At 41.3% G+C, this 19,037-nt stretch overlaps 1 protein-coding gene across 3 annotated transcripts in view; it reads left to right on the top strand.

The window, feature by feature from the left end:
* LOC5577804 (serine-rich adhesin for platelets) overlaps positions 1–19,037 on the top strand; it is a 572,874-nt gene that overhangs the window by 399,988 nt on the left and 153,849 nt on the right. For all 3 annotated transcript variants that reach the window (XM_021840347.1, XM_021840346.1, XM_021840348.1), the window contains one exon: positions 12,078–12,313. In XM_021840347.1, coding sequence (XP_021696039.1) covers positions 12,078–12,313 — 236 coding nt within the window. The remainder of the gene's footprint in view (positions 1–12,077; positions 12,314–19,037) is intronic.

Below are 19,037 nucleotides of genomic sequence, written 5' to 3'. Positions count from 1 at the left end.
GCGCATCATAGCCACCTATGATGCTGGGCGAGCTGAGGCACATGTCGCATGCATATAAGTGACTGTACGGGAGTGCTGATCTAAGCCTAAGTTTCAACAATTGAAAGAGTAATGAAAATGAGATTAAAGCCAGATACAACCTTCTGCAATTATGTTCATTAGGGTATCATTTATAAGCGGTTTCTTCACCACCGCTTAGATCTTAAACCTGGTTTAATCGTATGGGTAAACGTGGTTTACGACTTAAGCGAAGGTGAAGAAATCGGCCCTTAGTGTATTTGTCATTCTGGGCTTATTTGAACGCGAACAATTAGTATACGGAACGAAACAGTGACATAGGATCAATTTTCAATATATTTGAGACGAATATCCCAAACAAACTTCAAATCGAATGCGCCAGCTGGTGAAGCAACCAATTGAGTTGAAATTTTGAGAGAGCGTTTTTCTTACCCTATGGCTCATACCTAGGGGGTGCCCCGTTGAGTTTTACAACTTTTTTGTTTAAGGGCCAGTCTAATAATGATGCTAGACGGAAAAACATAAAAAAATCTAAAAAAAACAACAGTTAACCTTTCGGTCGTCGCGCAAATTTTTGTAACGCGAGTAGTCGCGCGTTGTAATTTGTACAACACCCTTGGTTTTGCGAATATCTTAGGAGTATGAACACTTAGAAAGATGACGTCTTCGGCAACATTGTTCAGTAGCTCAAGGGCTATCATTATTTGAGCCATGAAATTCGGGATTTTGCCGCTAGGCGGCGCTAGTGAGCATGAAACTTTTGTTTCGCAGATCTCAGGATCCTGACCACTTAGAAAGATGGCGTCTTCGGCAAAGTAGTTCGATAACTTAAGGACTATGATTGTTTGAGCTAATTGATTTAAAATTTCGCCACCAGGCAGCGCTAGTGAGCATAAACTATTTGTTTCGCAAATATCTCAGGAGCCTGATCACTTAGAATAATTGCGTCTTCGGCAGAGTTGTTCAGTACATAGTTCAAATTCTTTCTCTGTTTAATCCTTAAAGTTCGAGATTTTGTAAAATAATGATAATCCCTGAGCTTCTGAACAACTTTGCCGAAGGTGCCTGTCTAAAAAGTCAAGATCCTGCAGTATCCGTAAAACAAAAATTTCATGCTCACTAGCGCCGCCTGGTGGCAAAATATCCTATTTATTGGTTCAAATGATGATAGCTCTTGAGCCACTGAACTACTTTGCCGAAGACAATATCTTTCTAAATGGTCGGGTTCCTGAGATATCTACAAACAAAAGTTTCATGCACACTAGTGCCGCCTAGTGGCAACATTTTGAATTAACTAGCTTGAACAATGATAGTCCTTGACATACTAAACAACTTTGCCGAAGACACCATCTTTCTAAATGGACTGGCTCGTAAGATATCTGCAAAACAAAAGTAAAACTTCCATGCCTTCTAGTGACACCTAGCGGTCAAATTCCGAATTAAATGAGGTCTCATCAGATAGCGATTCAACTTCAGAACAACTTTACTAAAGACCCCATGTTTCTATATTATCTATATTATGAGATATAACGATTTGAAACTATGGTTTCCTTGAACCGTTCATTGCGTTCATTATTATGCGACTTCCATGTACTTTTGTTGATTTTACCGTATTATAAAGGGCCATACTGTAAATAAAAACTGTCGAGTATTGTTCTTAAGAAGATTCTCGAGGAATATATTTTGGTTTGGTGTAGATAGATATCTTTGTTGCAAAATGATAGCATATAAATCACAACTGTTGTACAAAGTACAACAGCGCGACAGCCCGAAGGTTAAGTTTCCTACTTTACCCTGCCACCCACATTTCACCAACCACCATTGCTCAATTGTTTTGTTGCTCTTCTATATGATACTTTTTGTGGACTATAAGCTTATATAATAACTAAACTTCAAACAAAAAAAAATCATCTTCATTCCATGAAGAACAGTTGAGAAACAGTGGTGGAAGAAAAGTGAGTTGTGTTTAATAAGAGAACTGACTGTAACAGATTTTTCTAAAGTACATATTACTCCAAAAGAGATTTTACAAAGAGTTCAATAAAGCCATCAGCTCAACCTCCATATAAAATATCAACGCACAAATGTGAATGGAAATGGTCATTTGAACTTATCTGCTTTACGAGTTAGTAAACGCCCAAGAACACTATTCTACTAATTAGTGTCTATCTTATACTATCTCTATTTGTTTTCTTCCTTCTATCACCCTTCAGTAGCTTATCTGCATAGCTTACTCCTTGACTCCACGTCTCCGGTAGCTGTTATGTCTCCTAGATTCTGAGACTATCAGCCGATACAGCCAAGTGACCAACTGTTCCAGGCTCATATTGATGAGTTCCACTGATATACCATCCATTACAACTGGCTAGTTACTTTAGATCGGCATCCTCAACTTCCCTCAAAGTGGGAGCTGGTTTGTTGCTATTGTCCAACATTCCGACGTAGTCATTTCCTCCACTGGCTCCAAACTCCATACCTGTGCCCTCAGCACCATTCAAATGTTCCTCATAGTGATGATTCCACCTTTCTATCACCTTGCCTCTGTCCGAACAATGGTAGCATATACTTTTACACTTCTGCTCGTGATATGAAACCTTCGTACAGACGAATCTGCTGCTTCCACTTCTGTCTGTGATGCTCCTAGTTCTTCTCCTCCAGAATAACTCCACACCCTTTGTTGAACCAATCGTTCTGTAGTCTCCGTCCAACGAGCATATTTCTCCACTGTGAAGTTGATGGCTGCTATGACTGTACTCCAACAGCCCGCAAGCAGGGCTTCAGCAAGCAAAGCCTCGTCCGACAACGTTTGATTGAGATGCGGGACGTGGGCTGTGGGGACATCTGTCTGATTCAATCGCTGAAGGTCATACAGAGGCGGGCATCTGTAACGTTCGTTTTTAACGTCAGGGAGTTTTAAACGCAGTTTTATATTATTGGTCTGTATCGTTGATAGCACTGGCGTATATTATGACGGAGAAGTGCAACCCATAAATCAAAATCCATGATTGACCGTTGATTCTCAACCTGCATAACAAGAACCAGCACGCAGTGCAGAATACAGCGCAACGTTGTGTTAAAACCAGATATAATATGGGTATACCTGAGTAAACCGACAGTTTATAAACCATATATCTAGCACAAGAACAGGAACAGGAGCAGGAAAATATGATATGACCTTGGTGCGCACGCGGTATCTTACCTAAAGTTAGTTATTTGTCAAACCTCCGTCTATCTCCGTATGCCTAATACCGTTTTGACTTTGTTCTACTGGTCTCAAACTAGAGAATCACCACTACTCCCGCGGTATAAATTATATTGGAGACGTTAAAATTGAATTACAATTGACTGCCGTTTCCTTGTTAGTTGGTGGCATATTTCAGTGAAACATTTCAACCGAATCGCCATACAAAACCAGAGTGTTCGGAATATGAGTCTATTCGGAATTTGAGACAAAACGGTACTTAAGGCACATACCAGCAACTCAAAACGTCCTGAAAACCTGTTTCAAATCACTACATTTCCGAACAGTTTACGATAAAAATATAAACTTACATAAGCACCTTCTTCTTCTTTCTGGCGTTACGTCCCCACTGGGACAGAGCCTGCTTCTCAGCTTAGTGTTCTTATGAGCACTTCCACAGTTCTTAACTGAGAGCTTACTATGCCAATGACCATTTTTGCATGTGTATATCGTGTGGCAAGTACGAAGATACTCTATGCCCTGGGAAGTCGAGAAAATTTCCAAACCGAAAAGATCCTCGACCGGTGGGATTCGAACCCACGACCCTCAGCTTGGTCTTGCTGAATAGCTGCGCGTTTACCGCTACGGCTATCTGGGCCCCATAAGCACCCTTACGCACGCATCCAAAACATGTGTGCAAGAAAATATGAAATGGTAGAAATCTGTCCAAAACACTCCCTTTTTTACATCGTTCCAGCACACATAACATTTTTTCTCCCACGACGAATATTTTCGGCCCCAGATCAACTTTTCCTTGTCTCATTTAGATCTTTCAAATGATGTATGAGTCATTAGTGTACATTCCGGGACCAAACTCCATACAACTTTGCCCAATCTCCTTTGCTGCATTCTACACGTTTTGAGGCTCTCAACTAATTAGAGAACAATCGTTATGCAAGAGGAATCTTCTTCAATCGATTCCTTGATTTGAAAGTCCGTCTGATCAAAATATCTCCGCGGAGCAGTGAATGAAATTGTCATCAAAACAGACGAAAAATAAATAACAAAGTATGCTCGCTCACAACCGCTTGTCCCAACTGTTGCGGATAAGGATACAATCAAAAGCAATGTTTGATGTTTGTTGTCGTCGATTTAATGAAGTGTTTGTAAATTTTGATTTTAATGTGTCGAAAACTATATTTAGAAATAGAATTAGATAATAAGTAAATCTGTCTGTACGGCTAAACTCGAAGACAAGTAAATAAATAAATAAATAAATAAATAAATAAATAAATAAATAAATAAATAAATAAATAAATAAATAAATAAATAAATAAATAAATAAATAAATAAATAAATAAATAAATAAATAAATAAATAAATAAATAAATAAATAAATAAATAAATAAATAAATAAATAAATAAATAAATAAATAAATAAATAAATAAATAAATAAATAAATAAATAAATAAATAAATAAATAAATAAATAAATAAATAAATAAATAAATAAATAAATAAATAAATAAATAAATAAATAAATAAATAAATAAATAAATAAATAAATAAATAAATAAATAAATAAATAAAGAAATAAATAAAGAAATAAATAAAGAAATAAATAAATAAATAAATAAATAAATAAATAAATAAATAAATAAAGAAATAAATAAATAAATAAATAAATAAATAAATAAATAAATAAATAAATAAATAAATAAATAAATAAATAAATAAATAAATAAATAAATAAATAAATAAATAAATAAATAAATAAATAAATAAATAAATAAATAAATAAATAAATAAATAAATAAATAAATAAATGAATAAATAAATAAATAAATAAATAAATAAATAAATAAATAAATAAATAAATAAATGAATAAATAAATAAACAAACAAATAAATAAATAAATAAAAATTGTCATGACAATCACAGAGCGCAATATTGTTGCAACCTTTTCAACTCGCGATTAATCAGTTATTTTAAACACAAAACCAAATTTGTTTTATGGATGCTGTTCGATAATGTGTCAATGTTTACCAACACAGAGAAAATGCTCGAAAATTGCAATGCGAAGCCCAGAAAATCACTGCGCACGTGGTGATCAATTATTGTCATATTCTGTTCAAGTGATGATAAACTGATGTTGCGGAACAAAATTGTTGCAACAAGAACTGAAGATGACAATGTCTTTTTTGTTGCGTGTTGGGTGACAATTGATTCACTGCCGCTGAAATTTTTAAGCCATATATAAGCTATCCTTCAATTATTTGACATATCTATAAAAATAAGTGTTAAATTTCTAAGATACTTGTAAACATATCTGCATCTAAGGATGCTCAATCTAGGTACGAAGAAATCGAATCTAGTACATGACACTGAAGACGGCTTACAGTTGAGGTCAAACAACGTCCACCTCAGAATCAAGCAGCTGGTCACTAGCATCAAGTCTGCCGTTACAGCCGCAGAACGCGGACAGAAGGAATTGCGGAGTAGAGCGGAAAAAGCAGAAAAAGCATTAACTTCGGTGAATGCAACAGCCGTTGCACAGGAGACGCCTAGGAGCAATCCGACCACCCGCTCGGAAAAAAGAACGAGGGATACACCAGGAGAGGAGGAAGATCCCAAAAAGCAGAGAAGCGACAATGAGTGCGTCAGTGAGCAGAACGGCAGTGAATGGCGCACCGTGAAAGGTCAAAAGGAGAAGAATACAGCTCGTAAGGAGAGGAAGCGGCAAAAAAAGGAACCGAAGAAGAAAGAAAAGCGACGGTCACCTCGCGAGAGGTTCAGGGGCGATGCTCTTGTCATTGAGGCAAGCGATAAGACAAGCTACGCGGCGATTCTCAGGAGAGTGAGGGAGGACCCAGAGCTTAAGGAGCTGGGTGAAAACGTGGTGAGAACCAGGCGCACCCAGAAAGGTGACATGCTCTTTGAGCTTAAAAAAGATCCGTCGATCAAGAGTTCGGCCTGCCGAGAGCTCGTCGCGAAGTCGCTGGGCAACGAGGCAAGCGTGAGAGCCTTATCCCAGGAGGCAGTGATCGAATGCAGAGAACTGGACGAGATCACAACAGAAGACGACGTGAGGGGTGCACTGTTATCCCAATGCAACCTGGAAGAAGCACCGCAGTCCATCCGGCTGAGGAGAGCTTACGGAGGTATGCAAATAGCGACGATCCGATTACCAGCCGCAGCAGCCAAAACACTCGTCGAGGCTGGTAAGATCAAGGTGGGATGGTCGGTTTGCCCGCTGAAACTGATCCCTTGGGAGACAAATCCGGTGGAGAGATGCTTCAAATGCATGGATTTCGGCCACCGGGCAATAAACTGCAAAGGTCCGGACAGGTCCGAACACTGCAGGAAATGTGGTGAAAAAGGTCACGTTGGCAGGGACTGCCTGAATACACCTAGGTGCATGCTGTGTAAGGTGGAGGAAGGTAACGCCCATACGACGGGTGGCTTCAAGTGCCCCAAATATCAGAAGGCGAAGGCAGGGCAGTAATGATGATGGAGATAACGCAGGTGAACCTCAACCATTGCGACGCCGCACAACAACTGTTGTGGCAGTCGACAACAGAAACAATCGGAGGAGACTTCAATGCGTGGGCCGTGGAGTGGGGTAGTAGACTGATCAACGCGAGAGGCTACAGTTTGCTTGAAGCTCTAGCGAAGCTCGACGTAAGGCTGTGCAACAACGGTCTCGCTAGCACATTTCGCAAAAACGGTAGGGAGTCCATCATAGACGTGACCTTTTGCAGCCCGTCGCTGATCACCAATATGAACTGGAGAGTTAGCGAAGAATACACCCACAGTGACCATCAGGCGATCCACTACTGCGTTGGCCAGAGAAGTTGTTCAGTATGGCAGAGGAGGAATGGAGAACGAAGGTGGAAGACGAAGCATTTCGATAAGGATCTTTTTGTCGAAGCACTCCGAGCAGTAAGCGACGCTCCAAACATGGATGCAGGAGAGCTGACAGAAGCGTTGGCGAGAGCGTGTGACGCAACTATGCCGAGAAAATTGGAGCCAAGAAATCAACGGCGTCCTGCATACTGGTGGAACGACAGACTCAGCACCCTACCTACCGGCTGGCCAGAGCAACGCCTATCGAGTAGTGATGGCGAAGATCAAGGGCCCAGTTACCCCAACTGAAATGTGTCCCGACAAACTGAAGGCGATAGTGAACGGTCTCTTTCCTACGCATGCTCCAACAGCGTTGCCGCCCACACCGTACGCTGACGTAGATGAGGAAAATGCCGGTATACATGTGTCTAACGCCGAGCTGATAACGGTTGCGAATGGATTGAAGCTGAACAAAGCTCCCGGACCAGATGGTATCTCTAATGTTGCGCTAAGGGCAGCAATCTTGGCGTTCCCAGACATATTCAGGACAGCATTGCAGAAGTGTCTAGCGGAAGGCTGCTTTCCAGACAGATGGAAGGTGCAGAAGCTGGTGTTAATGCCAAAACCGGGAAAACCGCCAGGAGATCCTGCTTCATATAGACCAATATGCTTGCTGGATACTCTTGGCAAACTTTTGGAGAAGGTCATCCTCGGCAGGCTGACGATCTACACGGAAGGCGAGAACGGATTGTCGAAAAGGCAGTTCGGATTCCGTAAAAAGACTTCGACGGTGGATGCTATTCGGGCAGTCATCGCGTGCGCGGAGAAAGCGTCCAAGCAGAAGAGGAGAGGCAATCGATACTGCGCAGTGGTAACAATAGACGTCAAGAACGCGTTCAACAGTGCCAGTTGGGAGGCTATCGCCGCAGCCCTACACAGAATGCGGGTTCCAGGATATCTATGTAAAGTTCTGCAAAGTTACTTTCAGAACCGGGTACTGGTCTACGACACAAACCAGGGACGGATGTCAATTGAAGTCACGGCGGGAGTTCCACAAGGATCCATACTTGGTCCAACATTGTGGAACATGATGTACGATGGAGTGCTAACCTTGTCACTGCCAAATGGAGTCGAGATCGTCGAGTTCGCAGATGACGTCGTTCTCGCGATAACTGGTGAGACTGCGGAGGAGGTGGAGATGCTGACGGCGGAATCGCTAGACACCATCGAATCGTGGATGACGGGAGTCAAGCTGCAGTTGGCTCATCATAAAACGGAGGTGGTGCTGGTCAGCAACTGCAAGGCGGTACAGCAGTTGGAAATCAACGTCGGAGGGCACGCAATCCCATCGAAGCGCTCTCTAAAGCATCTCGGAGTAATGGTCGACGACAGGCTAAACTTCAACAGCCACGTAGACCTGCGAAAAGGCAGCGAAAGCTGCTAACACCGTAGCCAGGATCATGCCCAACATTGGAGGACCAAGAAGCAGCACGAGGCGTCTTCTAGCGATCGTATCATCGTCTATACTGAGGTATGGAGTCCCGGCTTGGGCTGCAGCGTTGGGAACCAAACGTAATCGAGATAAGCTGGCAGGTACGTTCCGGCTCATGGCTATACGGGTTGCGAGTGCCTACCGCACTATATCATCGGAGGCAGTGTGCGTTATCGCCGGAATGATCCCCATCTGCATCACTCTGGCTGAGGACATCGCATGTTACCAGCAAAGGGACACCAGGAATGTGAGGAATACCATTAGGTTGGACACAATGGCCAGGTGGCAGCAGGAGTGGGATAACTCGGAGAAAGGAAGGTGGACCCACAGGCTCATTCCTAACGTGTCGGTGTGGACGACCAGAAAACATGGAGAAGTTAACTTCTTCCTGACCCAGTTTCTGTCAGGCCATGGATGCTTCCGGAAATATCTGCACAGATTCGGACACGCAGAATCTCCACATTGTTCGGCCTGTCCAAATATCGAGGAGACACCGGAGCACGTTATATTCGACTGCCCTCGATTCACGGATATACGAAGCGAGATGATGCCAGAAACCGCAAACGTCCTAAATCCGGACAACATCGTGCAGAACATGTGCCAGCATGAAAGCACCTGGAATGCGGTGAACATGGGAATATGTCGTTGCTGCAAAGGAGATGGCGTGAAGACCAGAGAGCTCCGGGTCGCGATCGGAGTAGGCTAGATTCTCCGTCGGGGACTAGACCGAGTAGAGCGGGCGTAGCGTAGTATCGGTTAATAGTCGTCCGAGCGCCTGCAAACCGGAAGCCATCCTCCAACCGGAATTGCAGAACCGACCCTGGCACTTGGCCAACCAACGTCGAGTCGGAGTAGGCTGAGTCCACCGCCGGGGTCCAGCTGAGTAATTCGCGAAATAGCACCGGCAAATGGTCGTCGGGGCGCCTGTGAACCGGAAGTTTCCCTCCACCGGAATCGCAGGACCGACCTCGGCATCTGCCCGGCCAGCTTCGGAGTAGGCTAAGTCCACCGCCGGGGACTAGTTGAGTAGATCGCGTTGTTGCACCGGCAAATGATCGTCGGGGCGCCTGTTAACCGGAAGCTTCCCTCCACCGGAATCGCATGACCGACCTCGGCATCTGTCCGGATAGCATCGGTTCGGGAGATCTTCCGCCGCCGGGGAAATCTTCGTCGGAGTAAGATAGATCCACCGCCGGGGACTACTCTGAGTAGTACGTAGCGTATCACCGGCTTGAGCCGTCGGAGCGCCAGTGCACCGGAAGCCATCCTCCAACCGGAATCGCTGGACCGACTTCGGCACTCCACCGGCCAGTATCGAATCATGAAGAAGCGCGTAGCCGGAGTAGGCTAGCTCCACCGTCGGGGACTAAGCCGAGTAGCATCGATCGTCACAAACCAGTTTTGGGTCGTCTGGGCGCCAGTGAACCGGAAGTCATCCTCCAACCGGAATCGCTGGACCGACCTCGGCATCCAACTGGTCAACAAGGAGAGCTCGAACAGCAGCAGCGGAGAACGAGTCGTCGTAGCGCAACGAAGTGCACATGAGCGTCCAGTTGAAGATCAACAGAGCTCTGACGCGAGGCCAGCTCAAGGGAAGTATGCGTCGTCGCACAGAAAGCTGTCCAAAGTCCCGGCGAGATGTTCAACCGCCAATTGGGCAAAACGCTCCAACAGCGAACTAGCAGAACAGTTAGAGGCTGAGATTGAAGAAGTGCATGAGCACAGCCCTCCCCCGAGGAAGTTGCCTGATGTAGTTCCGGGGGGGATCGAGGCACAGGAGCAGTAGGGAAAGTTTTTTAGTGGTTAAGCACGCCTAACGTGAGTCCCACACCGTGCCAACACACAACAGCCCTGGCTTTTGAAGCTTTTTTGCACCCTACTATAAAAAAAAAAAAAAAAAAAAAAAAAAAAAAAAAAAAAAAAAAAAAAAAAAAAAAAAAAAAAAAAAAAAAAAAAAAACCGGTTGTGGTCAAAATACGCGTATCTGTCAAAGGATACAAACTCTAGTGGAATTAAATGTTTAAATTCGGGTTTTTTTAACTGTTAAGGGGCGATCCATTAATTACGTAAGACAATTTTCGGGGTTTTCCAAACCGCCCCCCCTCCCCCCATGGTAAGATTTTTGGTATGAAAATTAAAAATTAATTGCATGGCGCGTAAGAAATCTCAAACCCCCCCCTCCCCCCATAAACCCTTACATTATTGATGGACAGTCCCTAAGCTGTGATTTGTTTTAAGTTTGTGAGGCACCCATGATACATCGCAATACCATTCAAAACGTGTTTCACTGAACATAAAGAATGCAAAAAATGTCTCGAAATACTTTTGGCCACCTAGTTTGTTCAAAACACCCTCTGTCTCTGTCCATCAAACACGGTAAAAAATAAGCACCATGCTATCAATAGTTCTGCACTTGGATTTGCACTACTGTTGAATCTTGACAAAATCAAGGTAACAGCACTTGAATTCAACGCTGTATGTTTTGATTTGAAATAAAAAAAAAGTTATAATAAACATGTCCGCCTGACCCAGATTCGAACCACCAATCTTCGGAGTGCAAGTCTAAGTGTCTTACCTCGACACCAACTCGCATCTGTTGAAAGAGTTTGAATTGATCTCAATCACTTTCTACAACGAGCTGTCAATGATTGATTTTACACAAAAGACATGATGTTCAAAATCAACGACTTTTCACTTCAGAGTCTTGTTCTAGAGACAGTAGAGCAAATCCAAAGTTAGAACTCTTCAAATCATGGTGATTGGTGTTTGAATTGAGTCAAGTTATCAATCTATTCAATCGAACGTGCTGATTTTTTACCGTGAACCAACGACGGTATCGCGTCACACTTCAAGAAAGAAGCAAAAGAATGACGGAAACCGAGAAAAACGAAGCACGTTGCGTCTCCATCATCATCGTCTGGGAGCGACGGTCGGTCGCTTCATGACATGCCATGACTCACCCGCCTGCTTTGCTGGAGACGGCTGGTTGTCCATGTTTGTTCCCGTAGCAGCTCCATGTTTACGTTAGCCATTTATTCCGATTCGCGCAATAAACTTTTTCTCCTCGAAATCCGACATCTGGGCCGGAACGTTAGGGAAAACAAGAACAATCAAACAGCCCGAAATGTGTATACATAAAGTATTGGACAATACATTTGTCTCTTTTTTTTATACCAAATGGTCAGCTTTTATGGTCTAGCTCTCAGTTTGTTATTAATCGATTTGAATGAAATTTTCACAGCACGCCGAACACGTTGTCAAACAATCACTTATTTACGTTTTTGGTTTTGAACTCGTGAAACGAAAAAAAAATAAATAAAGGTATATGTTGAAATTTAAGTTATGTCTAGGATATTGTGATAATTTCGTAAGAAGTTCATAAATATCTTAGATCTAACCATACAAAGTAAATCATTTTGTTTTTTTTGTCCAACACTGTATATGTGAGGAACCGGAAGGCAAACTGACGAGTGTTTCTTTTTTCTGTTTTTCTTTCTTCTCGATCATCACTCACTCGCTCGCTCACTTGCTCGCTGCAGCCGTCACTCAGCCTGGACTACTCGTCGGTGGAGACGATTCTGCTCAAGAATGAGGGAGACTTTATCAGTGTGGAGCAGGGCAAGGAGCACCAATCGTCTTCCTCGTCGTCGTCGTCGCGCCGAAAGAACCGGCAGCAACTGCAACGGGAACAGCAGCAGCGGGACGAGAACATGCGGCAACTGCTGGATGTGACCAACACGCTGACCACCGAGGAGATCAAAGACTTCGAGATGCGGTAAGTGGAAAGGATTTAAATTTTCTGCAAAAAAATGTAGGATTGTTGTAGAAACACTTTTCGTAGTTCCAGATGGTTTTCAATACATAAACTTTTCTATGATCCAAAGTTATGCCATATTTCAACCAGTGAACACTTAAAGATCGAATTGCACGTCTACAATTAAGGTGAAGATGAATCGAAGCTATATCTCAAATTTTCAAGAGAACAAATCTGGAGAACCGAATCTCCGTTTGAGCTGAAAACTTTATCGATTGATTTGCTGGTGGTGGTAACCAATCGATTGAGTTCTTAGCTTAAACTAATGTTCGGTTCTCTAGACTTGTGTTCTTGAAAAAATGGTTTGGCTTCGATTCATCTTCACCTTAAAGAAGGATAGAAGGATAGGAGGATAGAATGTTCAGTCAATATCATCAAGTCGTTGTTCATTTTATGATAACATTAATAGTCGGAACTTACTAAACTGAACCATAACGTATTATACCGTTTTATCCAGTTTAGCCCTATACCAAATTTCAAGTGTGTAAACTCACATGACGAGACGATGATGAGACACCCAATAAGAATCATTCGAAACGACTTGATGTGACACATCTTACTACGCCATTAAGTTATATGTCGACGTTTGTATACCGTTTTATACCATCAGAGAATGAATTACAACGCCGGTTGCACCGTCCTGCAGAGGCGTGTTTTCGATTCGATGGAGCGGCGTTTTGTGTTTTTCCACTTTATAGCGAGAGGTTATTTATAGGCCCTTGCTTGCCGCCCATCAAAAAGCCACAACGAAACGGGAAGAAGGGGGTTTCCGCACTCGTCAAGAAGAGATTATCGCATTTTCCAGTCTAAATGTGACGCACAATGCTCTCGCTTTTTATTCGCACCAAATGGATCTCAACAAAGCAAATTCTCTAAAACAAGCCGGTCATTGTCTCGAAGTGGAAGAATAGTTAACAATGATCCTTCGAATGGAAGGGCTAATGTCATTGTGACTAATAGAGACGTGAAGAGCTGTGCTTTAGTTTATTATACAGAACAAAAGGTTTTTGCGATTCGTCGGTTATCGTCTTATCAATTTGTATTCCGGGCATCAAGCGGAAGAAATTTTGCAGCTTATTTAATTTGTTCTTCAGTTCGTGATGGATTCCAAAAAGAAGCAACACAATTAATCTGCCGGAGCTGATGGACGTTCCACAATGTACTTACTTCATCCTGACTATGCAGAACCGGGAAATGTTTGGCTTCAAGCAAAGATTTTGCTTGACAAGCTCGTCGGCGAATTTAACTGTTTGGAAGTGATGCATTTTCCAGGTCCTATAACAGAGCAGCTCACAAAAGGCTTTCGGCTGCCGGATGTTTCAGTTCCACTTGCCTCATCCGCAGAGTCGTTAAGAAGTGTTCCATCACTTATGCAATCCACCTGCATATACTTTTGAAACCTTTACCAGAGATCGAAAAGGTCGAACAAAAGCCAAAGGATTGCGAAAATCGATAGCCCCGCAGCTAATATCAAAACTATTAATATCATCTACACATTCTCAAAGAATGTACAACATTTAGCCAAATGGTGAATTGCATTTATTCATGGAATTCTCCAACAACCTGGATTTCCACTACGGGTGATACACATTGAAACATTAAATAGAAGTACTAAAGCACTTGCAGCCTTTGTTCAGTGTGCCCAACGGACCCCTTTTGATTTTGCTGGGAAACGTTTCGTAGCGTGTTTCCGTTTCAAACCGTTACCCAGCAAAATCGAAGAGAGCCGTTGGGCAAACTTTTGTTTGCTTCAAGCGCCCTGCTGCTATAACCATGGTAATGCACAGATATCTCACAGCTACATACACATGACAGAGAATTAGTTATGCCACATACACAAATTTATCCGTAATTACACAGATTTTTTCCTGTTCTTGCGTAGATATCTGTATCACAGATCACAGATTTTAGAAAGAGACTAACAGAGTTTTAAGCTCTTCCAGGTGTTTTTTGATGTATACCTAGGAATTTCTTAGAAATTCCTCCAGTAGTTAGCTGAGGAATTCCTCCTCAAGTTCTTTGAGGAATTCATCCTGGAGTTCATCCAGAAATTCTTTGAAGAATTTATCCTGGGGTTCTTGAAAGATTTCTCCAGGTATTCTTGAACTATTTTTCCTTCAGAAATTCATCCAGGATTTTTTCAAGAATTGCTCCAAAAGTTCCTTCAGGAACTCGTCCAAGAGTTCTTACAGGAATTCGTACAATTATTCCTCCAAGTATTGCTCCAAAAATTCCTCCAAATATTTCAAATGAGATCGTTTAGGAATTCCTTCAGGAGTTTTTTTTTTCCAGAAGTAACTCCAGGTATTCCTTCAAATATTCCTCCAGGAGTTCCATAAGGAATTACTCCAGGAGTTTCTCCTGAGATTACTCCAGGAGTTTCTCCAGGTATTCCTCCAAATGTTCCTCCAGGAGTTCCTTCAGGAATTGCTCCAAAAGTCTTAAAGAGTTCCTCCAGGGATTAACCCCTCTACCGGCAGTATCATTTTTTACCGCTAAAAAAATATTCAAATCGCGATAACTTTTTTGTTCCTCGATGTTTTTGTACCATTTTTTCACAAGCTCTCAAAAAACTCTCTAGTTTTAGAATATGTGTCGATACTGATCGGTGGTCATCTGGATCCGAAGACATTCGAAAATTCCTTGGGGGACCGACGCGTAGCCATAACCCACGTAAATACCTCAGGTTACAGATTTTTTATCGTATTTGGATATTCACTCCTCGGAATGTTACATTACTGTGAGTATGTTGTGAAAAAAAGAAGCAATTTGATGCAGCTGTCTTTGAGTAATGAGCATTTATGTTTCTGGTACCACACTGGACAAATAAAGACCTTTAAAAGTCTAAAAAGCCTCATCGTAATTTTCAGATTTCTCCATGAATACTGAACTGATTTGTATGATTTTATCAGAGTCCTTATTACCTGGCATTATATAGTACACATTTTATTTTTTTGATTAATTGACCAAAAACAAAATGGCCGCCAAAGACATTTTATATGGAGAATGTCGGTCCCCCAAGGAACATCTGAATATCTTCAAAACTAGATCACCAATGAGTTATATCTATAAGGATCCTTAAATAAAAAGAGTTTTTTGAGGTCTTGTGAAAAAATGGGGCAAAAATATTGAGAAACAAAAAAGTAATTGCGATTTGAATATTTTTTTAGCGGTAAAAAATGAAGCTGCCGGTAGAGAAATTAATCCAGGTTACTCCAGATATTCCTTCAATAATTCCTTCAAATATCCATCCAGGAATTCTTCCAAATATTCCTCCAGGAGTTCCCTGATGAATTATTTCAGGAATTTCTCCAGGGATTACTGCGGAAATTCCTAAATTAATTCATTCAGTATTTTCTTCAGGAATTCCTCCAGGAATTTCTTCAGGGATTCCTCCAGGAGTTTTTTCAGAGATTCCTCCAGTGATTACTCCAGAAATTATTCCAGGAGCTCTTCCAGATATTCCTTAAAGAGTTTTTTCAGAGCTTATTCCATGTATTCCTTCAAATATTCCTCCAGTAATACCTCCAGATATACTTCCAGGTGTTCCTTAAGCAATTAATCCAGGAGTTTCTCCAGGGATTACTCTAGGTATTCTTTCAAATATTTCACCAGAAGTTCCTCCAAATATTCCTCCAGGAGGTCTTTAAAGAATTACTCCATGAGTTTCTCCAAGGATTCCTCCAGGATTTAATTCAGGAATTCCTCCAGAAATTTCTTCTGAAATTAATCCAGAGGTTCATTCAGGGATTCCTCCAGGAGTTCTTCCATTGATCTCTCCAGGAGTTCCTTCAGGGCTTCCTCCAGTGATTACTCCAGGAGTTTCTCCAGGGGTTATTCCAGGAGTTTCTCCAGGCATTCCTTCAGGAGTTTTTCCAGAGGTTACTCCAGGTATTCCTCCAAATATTCCTCCAGGCGTTCCTTAAGGAACTACTCCAGGAGTTACTCCAGGGATTCCTCCAGGAATTCTTTGATTTATTCCTCCTGGATTTTCTTCAGGATTTCCTCCAGAATTCAACCAGAAGATCCTCCAGGAGTACCTTCAGAGATTACTCCAGGAGTTCTTCCATGTATGTCCTTAAGTAATTACTCCAGGAGTTTCTCCATGGATTCCTCCAGGGATCTTGCAGAGATTCCTCTAGGTGTTCGAGTCAATATGACCCGAAACGCACTTTCAAAGCGCCACAACTTTTGTTCGTAACTTCTTATAGCTATGAAATTTGATGATATTGAATTTTTTGTGGAAAATAATAGTGTCATGTATAAAACATTGGTGGACAATTCTGAAGAGCTAGACAAAAAAAACTTACGTTTCTATTGACCCGGATTTAACCTACGAATATATTGCTATACTCAGATAGCATCGTCTTCTTCTTCTTCTTCTTGGCATTACAGTGGGTCCCAGTAGGGACGGGACAGAGCCTGTTTCTCAGCTTAATGTTCTTATGAACATTTTTACAGTTATTAACTGAGAGCTTTCTTTGCCAAAGTTGCCATTTTCGCATTCGTATATCGCGTGGCAGGTACGATGATGCTCTATGCCCAGGGAAGTCAAGGATATTTCCATTACGAAAAGATCCTGGACCAACCGGGAATCGAACCCAGATACCTTCAGCATGGCTTTGCTTTGTAGCCACAGGCTCTAATCACTCGGCTATGGAAGGTTTGATCGGCAGGCTTGTCTGATTAGTTCGATTTTTTTGCAACTGAGGGACACTAGTAAGCTGAATATTTCAAAACCTTGTGTATCGCTGATAACTTAGTTGTAGGTATTGTCGACAAAATGTTCGTTGCTTCTCAGTTGGCAACTATTGAATTGGTGGTTACGGTTTTAGAAACCTTTAGTATTTGTTTGCTTCATCATAGTTTCGTAATGCCAGATAATGGAGAACCCACATATGAATTTAATTCGATAATGGCTATCGAATTTACAAATTTTCCGAAAGTACCAATATTGAGTTAATAATCTTGAGGGGTTTAAATGTATGATGCTATTTCATACTAATCAGGTACGCTAATCATTGCTCTTAGCCTAACTAGCAATTTTACTGAACACACAGCCTATTTTTTGATCTTCATTCTGGAATATGTACTCACTAGCTCCACCTACTAGAAACATATGGAATCAACTGAAAAAGCATTTTGTAGTTGTTGATCAAATGAACAACATTGCCAAAGACACAAGTCATGTAATATAACTCAAACATTTGATATATAAGTGTGAAATATTTGACGCTCACCAGCGCCTCCTAGTGGCAGTTTTTTGTTTAATTAGGCAAATTTGTAGCTTATAGCAATTGATTCAATGAGCAATTTTGCTGAAATAATCATTTTTCCAAATCCTAAGCATCTTGAGATTTATAAGCTCATAACAAATATGTAAGCTTCATAAAGTAACATTTTCCAAGCTAGCGCCATCATACGGTAATATTATAAACAAACCAATGTGTATGTATTTCTACCCGTAACAGTGGTAGATCACCTTTTCGTGGTGTGTTACGGGTTAAGATCTACCATCTCATCTTGTTTGTCGGGCTAGAGTAATATATGTTGGTAGTTCAAGGATTCGCGGTACAAAGTCCTTGTTACTGGCAACAGTTTCTGAAATTGAACTATTTTACCTAGCAGATGGTTAAAGACTCGGAGTTGGTCAATCCCGAGACTACACTTGAAGCTACGATAATATTCATGAGTATTAACTAAATAAGAACTATTAAGTAGTGGTAAGTTAAGGACTCACGTGAATTCTATTTACTAAACAAATTTTCTAGCTTGACTCGGTTTTGCTGCTAGTACAAAGCCCTTTTTTCCTAGTATTTTTCTGGGACTAAACTAAAAGCGAAACAAGGATGGGACTAGAGTTCCGTTGCATGGTCAAATCTCAGTAGTACCGATTTCGTCCCTCAGAAATTGAATCGATTATGTTTGCTAAGGGGTGCGCCTCCGCTGAGATGTAATTCTCTATGAAGGGTGTAAATAGCGGGACTTTTCATCACATTCGATTTTTATCAATCTTTAAAGAATCAAAACAAGAACTGTACAAAAATCGATGCTTCATTACCTTCCAATGGAAATGGAGTAATGCGACATGCACTATACACTAAGGATACGGGTAATGCCACAATAGAGATCTAAATAATGGTCGCAGTGGCGCATCCGAACAGAGAAAAAATCCAATGTGTACTATGTTGGTCCTTTCCTCGACGCAAATCTTGTCCGAAGAAAGTATAATTTATATATATAACTGTTTCTGAGATATAGGCGTCCAAAGTTTCAAAAATTCGCTGTTTTTTGGAACTTTTTTCACTATATCCCCTCCCCGCTATGAATTTTGTTTTTTTTTTTATATTTTGCAGTTAAACTCAATTGAATTTCACTTTCTTAAACTGCAGAAAAATCAAAAATCCATTTGTATTTCTTGAAGTTGCAGCTATTTGAATTTGGGGTCAACATGACCCCCAAAACACAAACAACGTGACAATTTTCACAAAAGATACTCTAGAAAACTATTTTTCAAGATAATTGGGAAAAATCCTTTCGAATATTGAAAAACTTGAAAAACTGAAAAACCAAATCGGCTCACTACAAAAAAGTTACAACCCCGTCAAAGTGCTCTGGGGTCAAATTGACAGACAATACCAACAACTGAAAAACAAATTGGTCTAAAATTCAGTACTAAAGCTAG

The sequence above is a fragment of the Aedes aegypti genome, chromosome 2 (assembly GCF_002204515.2).
Source record: "Aedes aegypti strain LVP_AGWG chromosome 2, AaegL5.0 Primary Assembly, whole genome shotgun sequence".
Classification (NCBI taxonomy): domain Eukaryota; kingdom Metazoa; phylum Arthropoda; class Insecta; order Diptera; family Culicidae; genus Aedes; species Aedes aegypti.
Note: the sequence above shows the minus strand (reverse complement) of the source record. Positions and strands in the feature narration are given on the sequence as shown.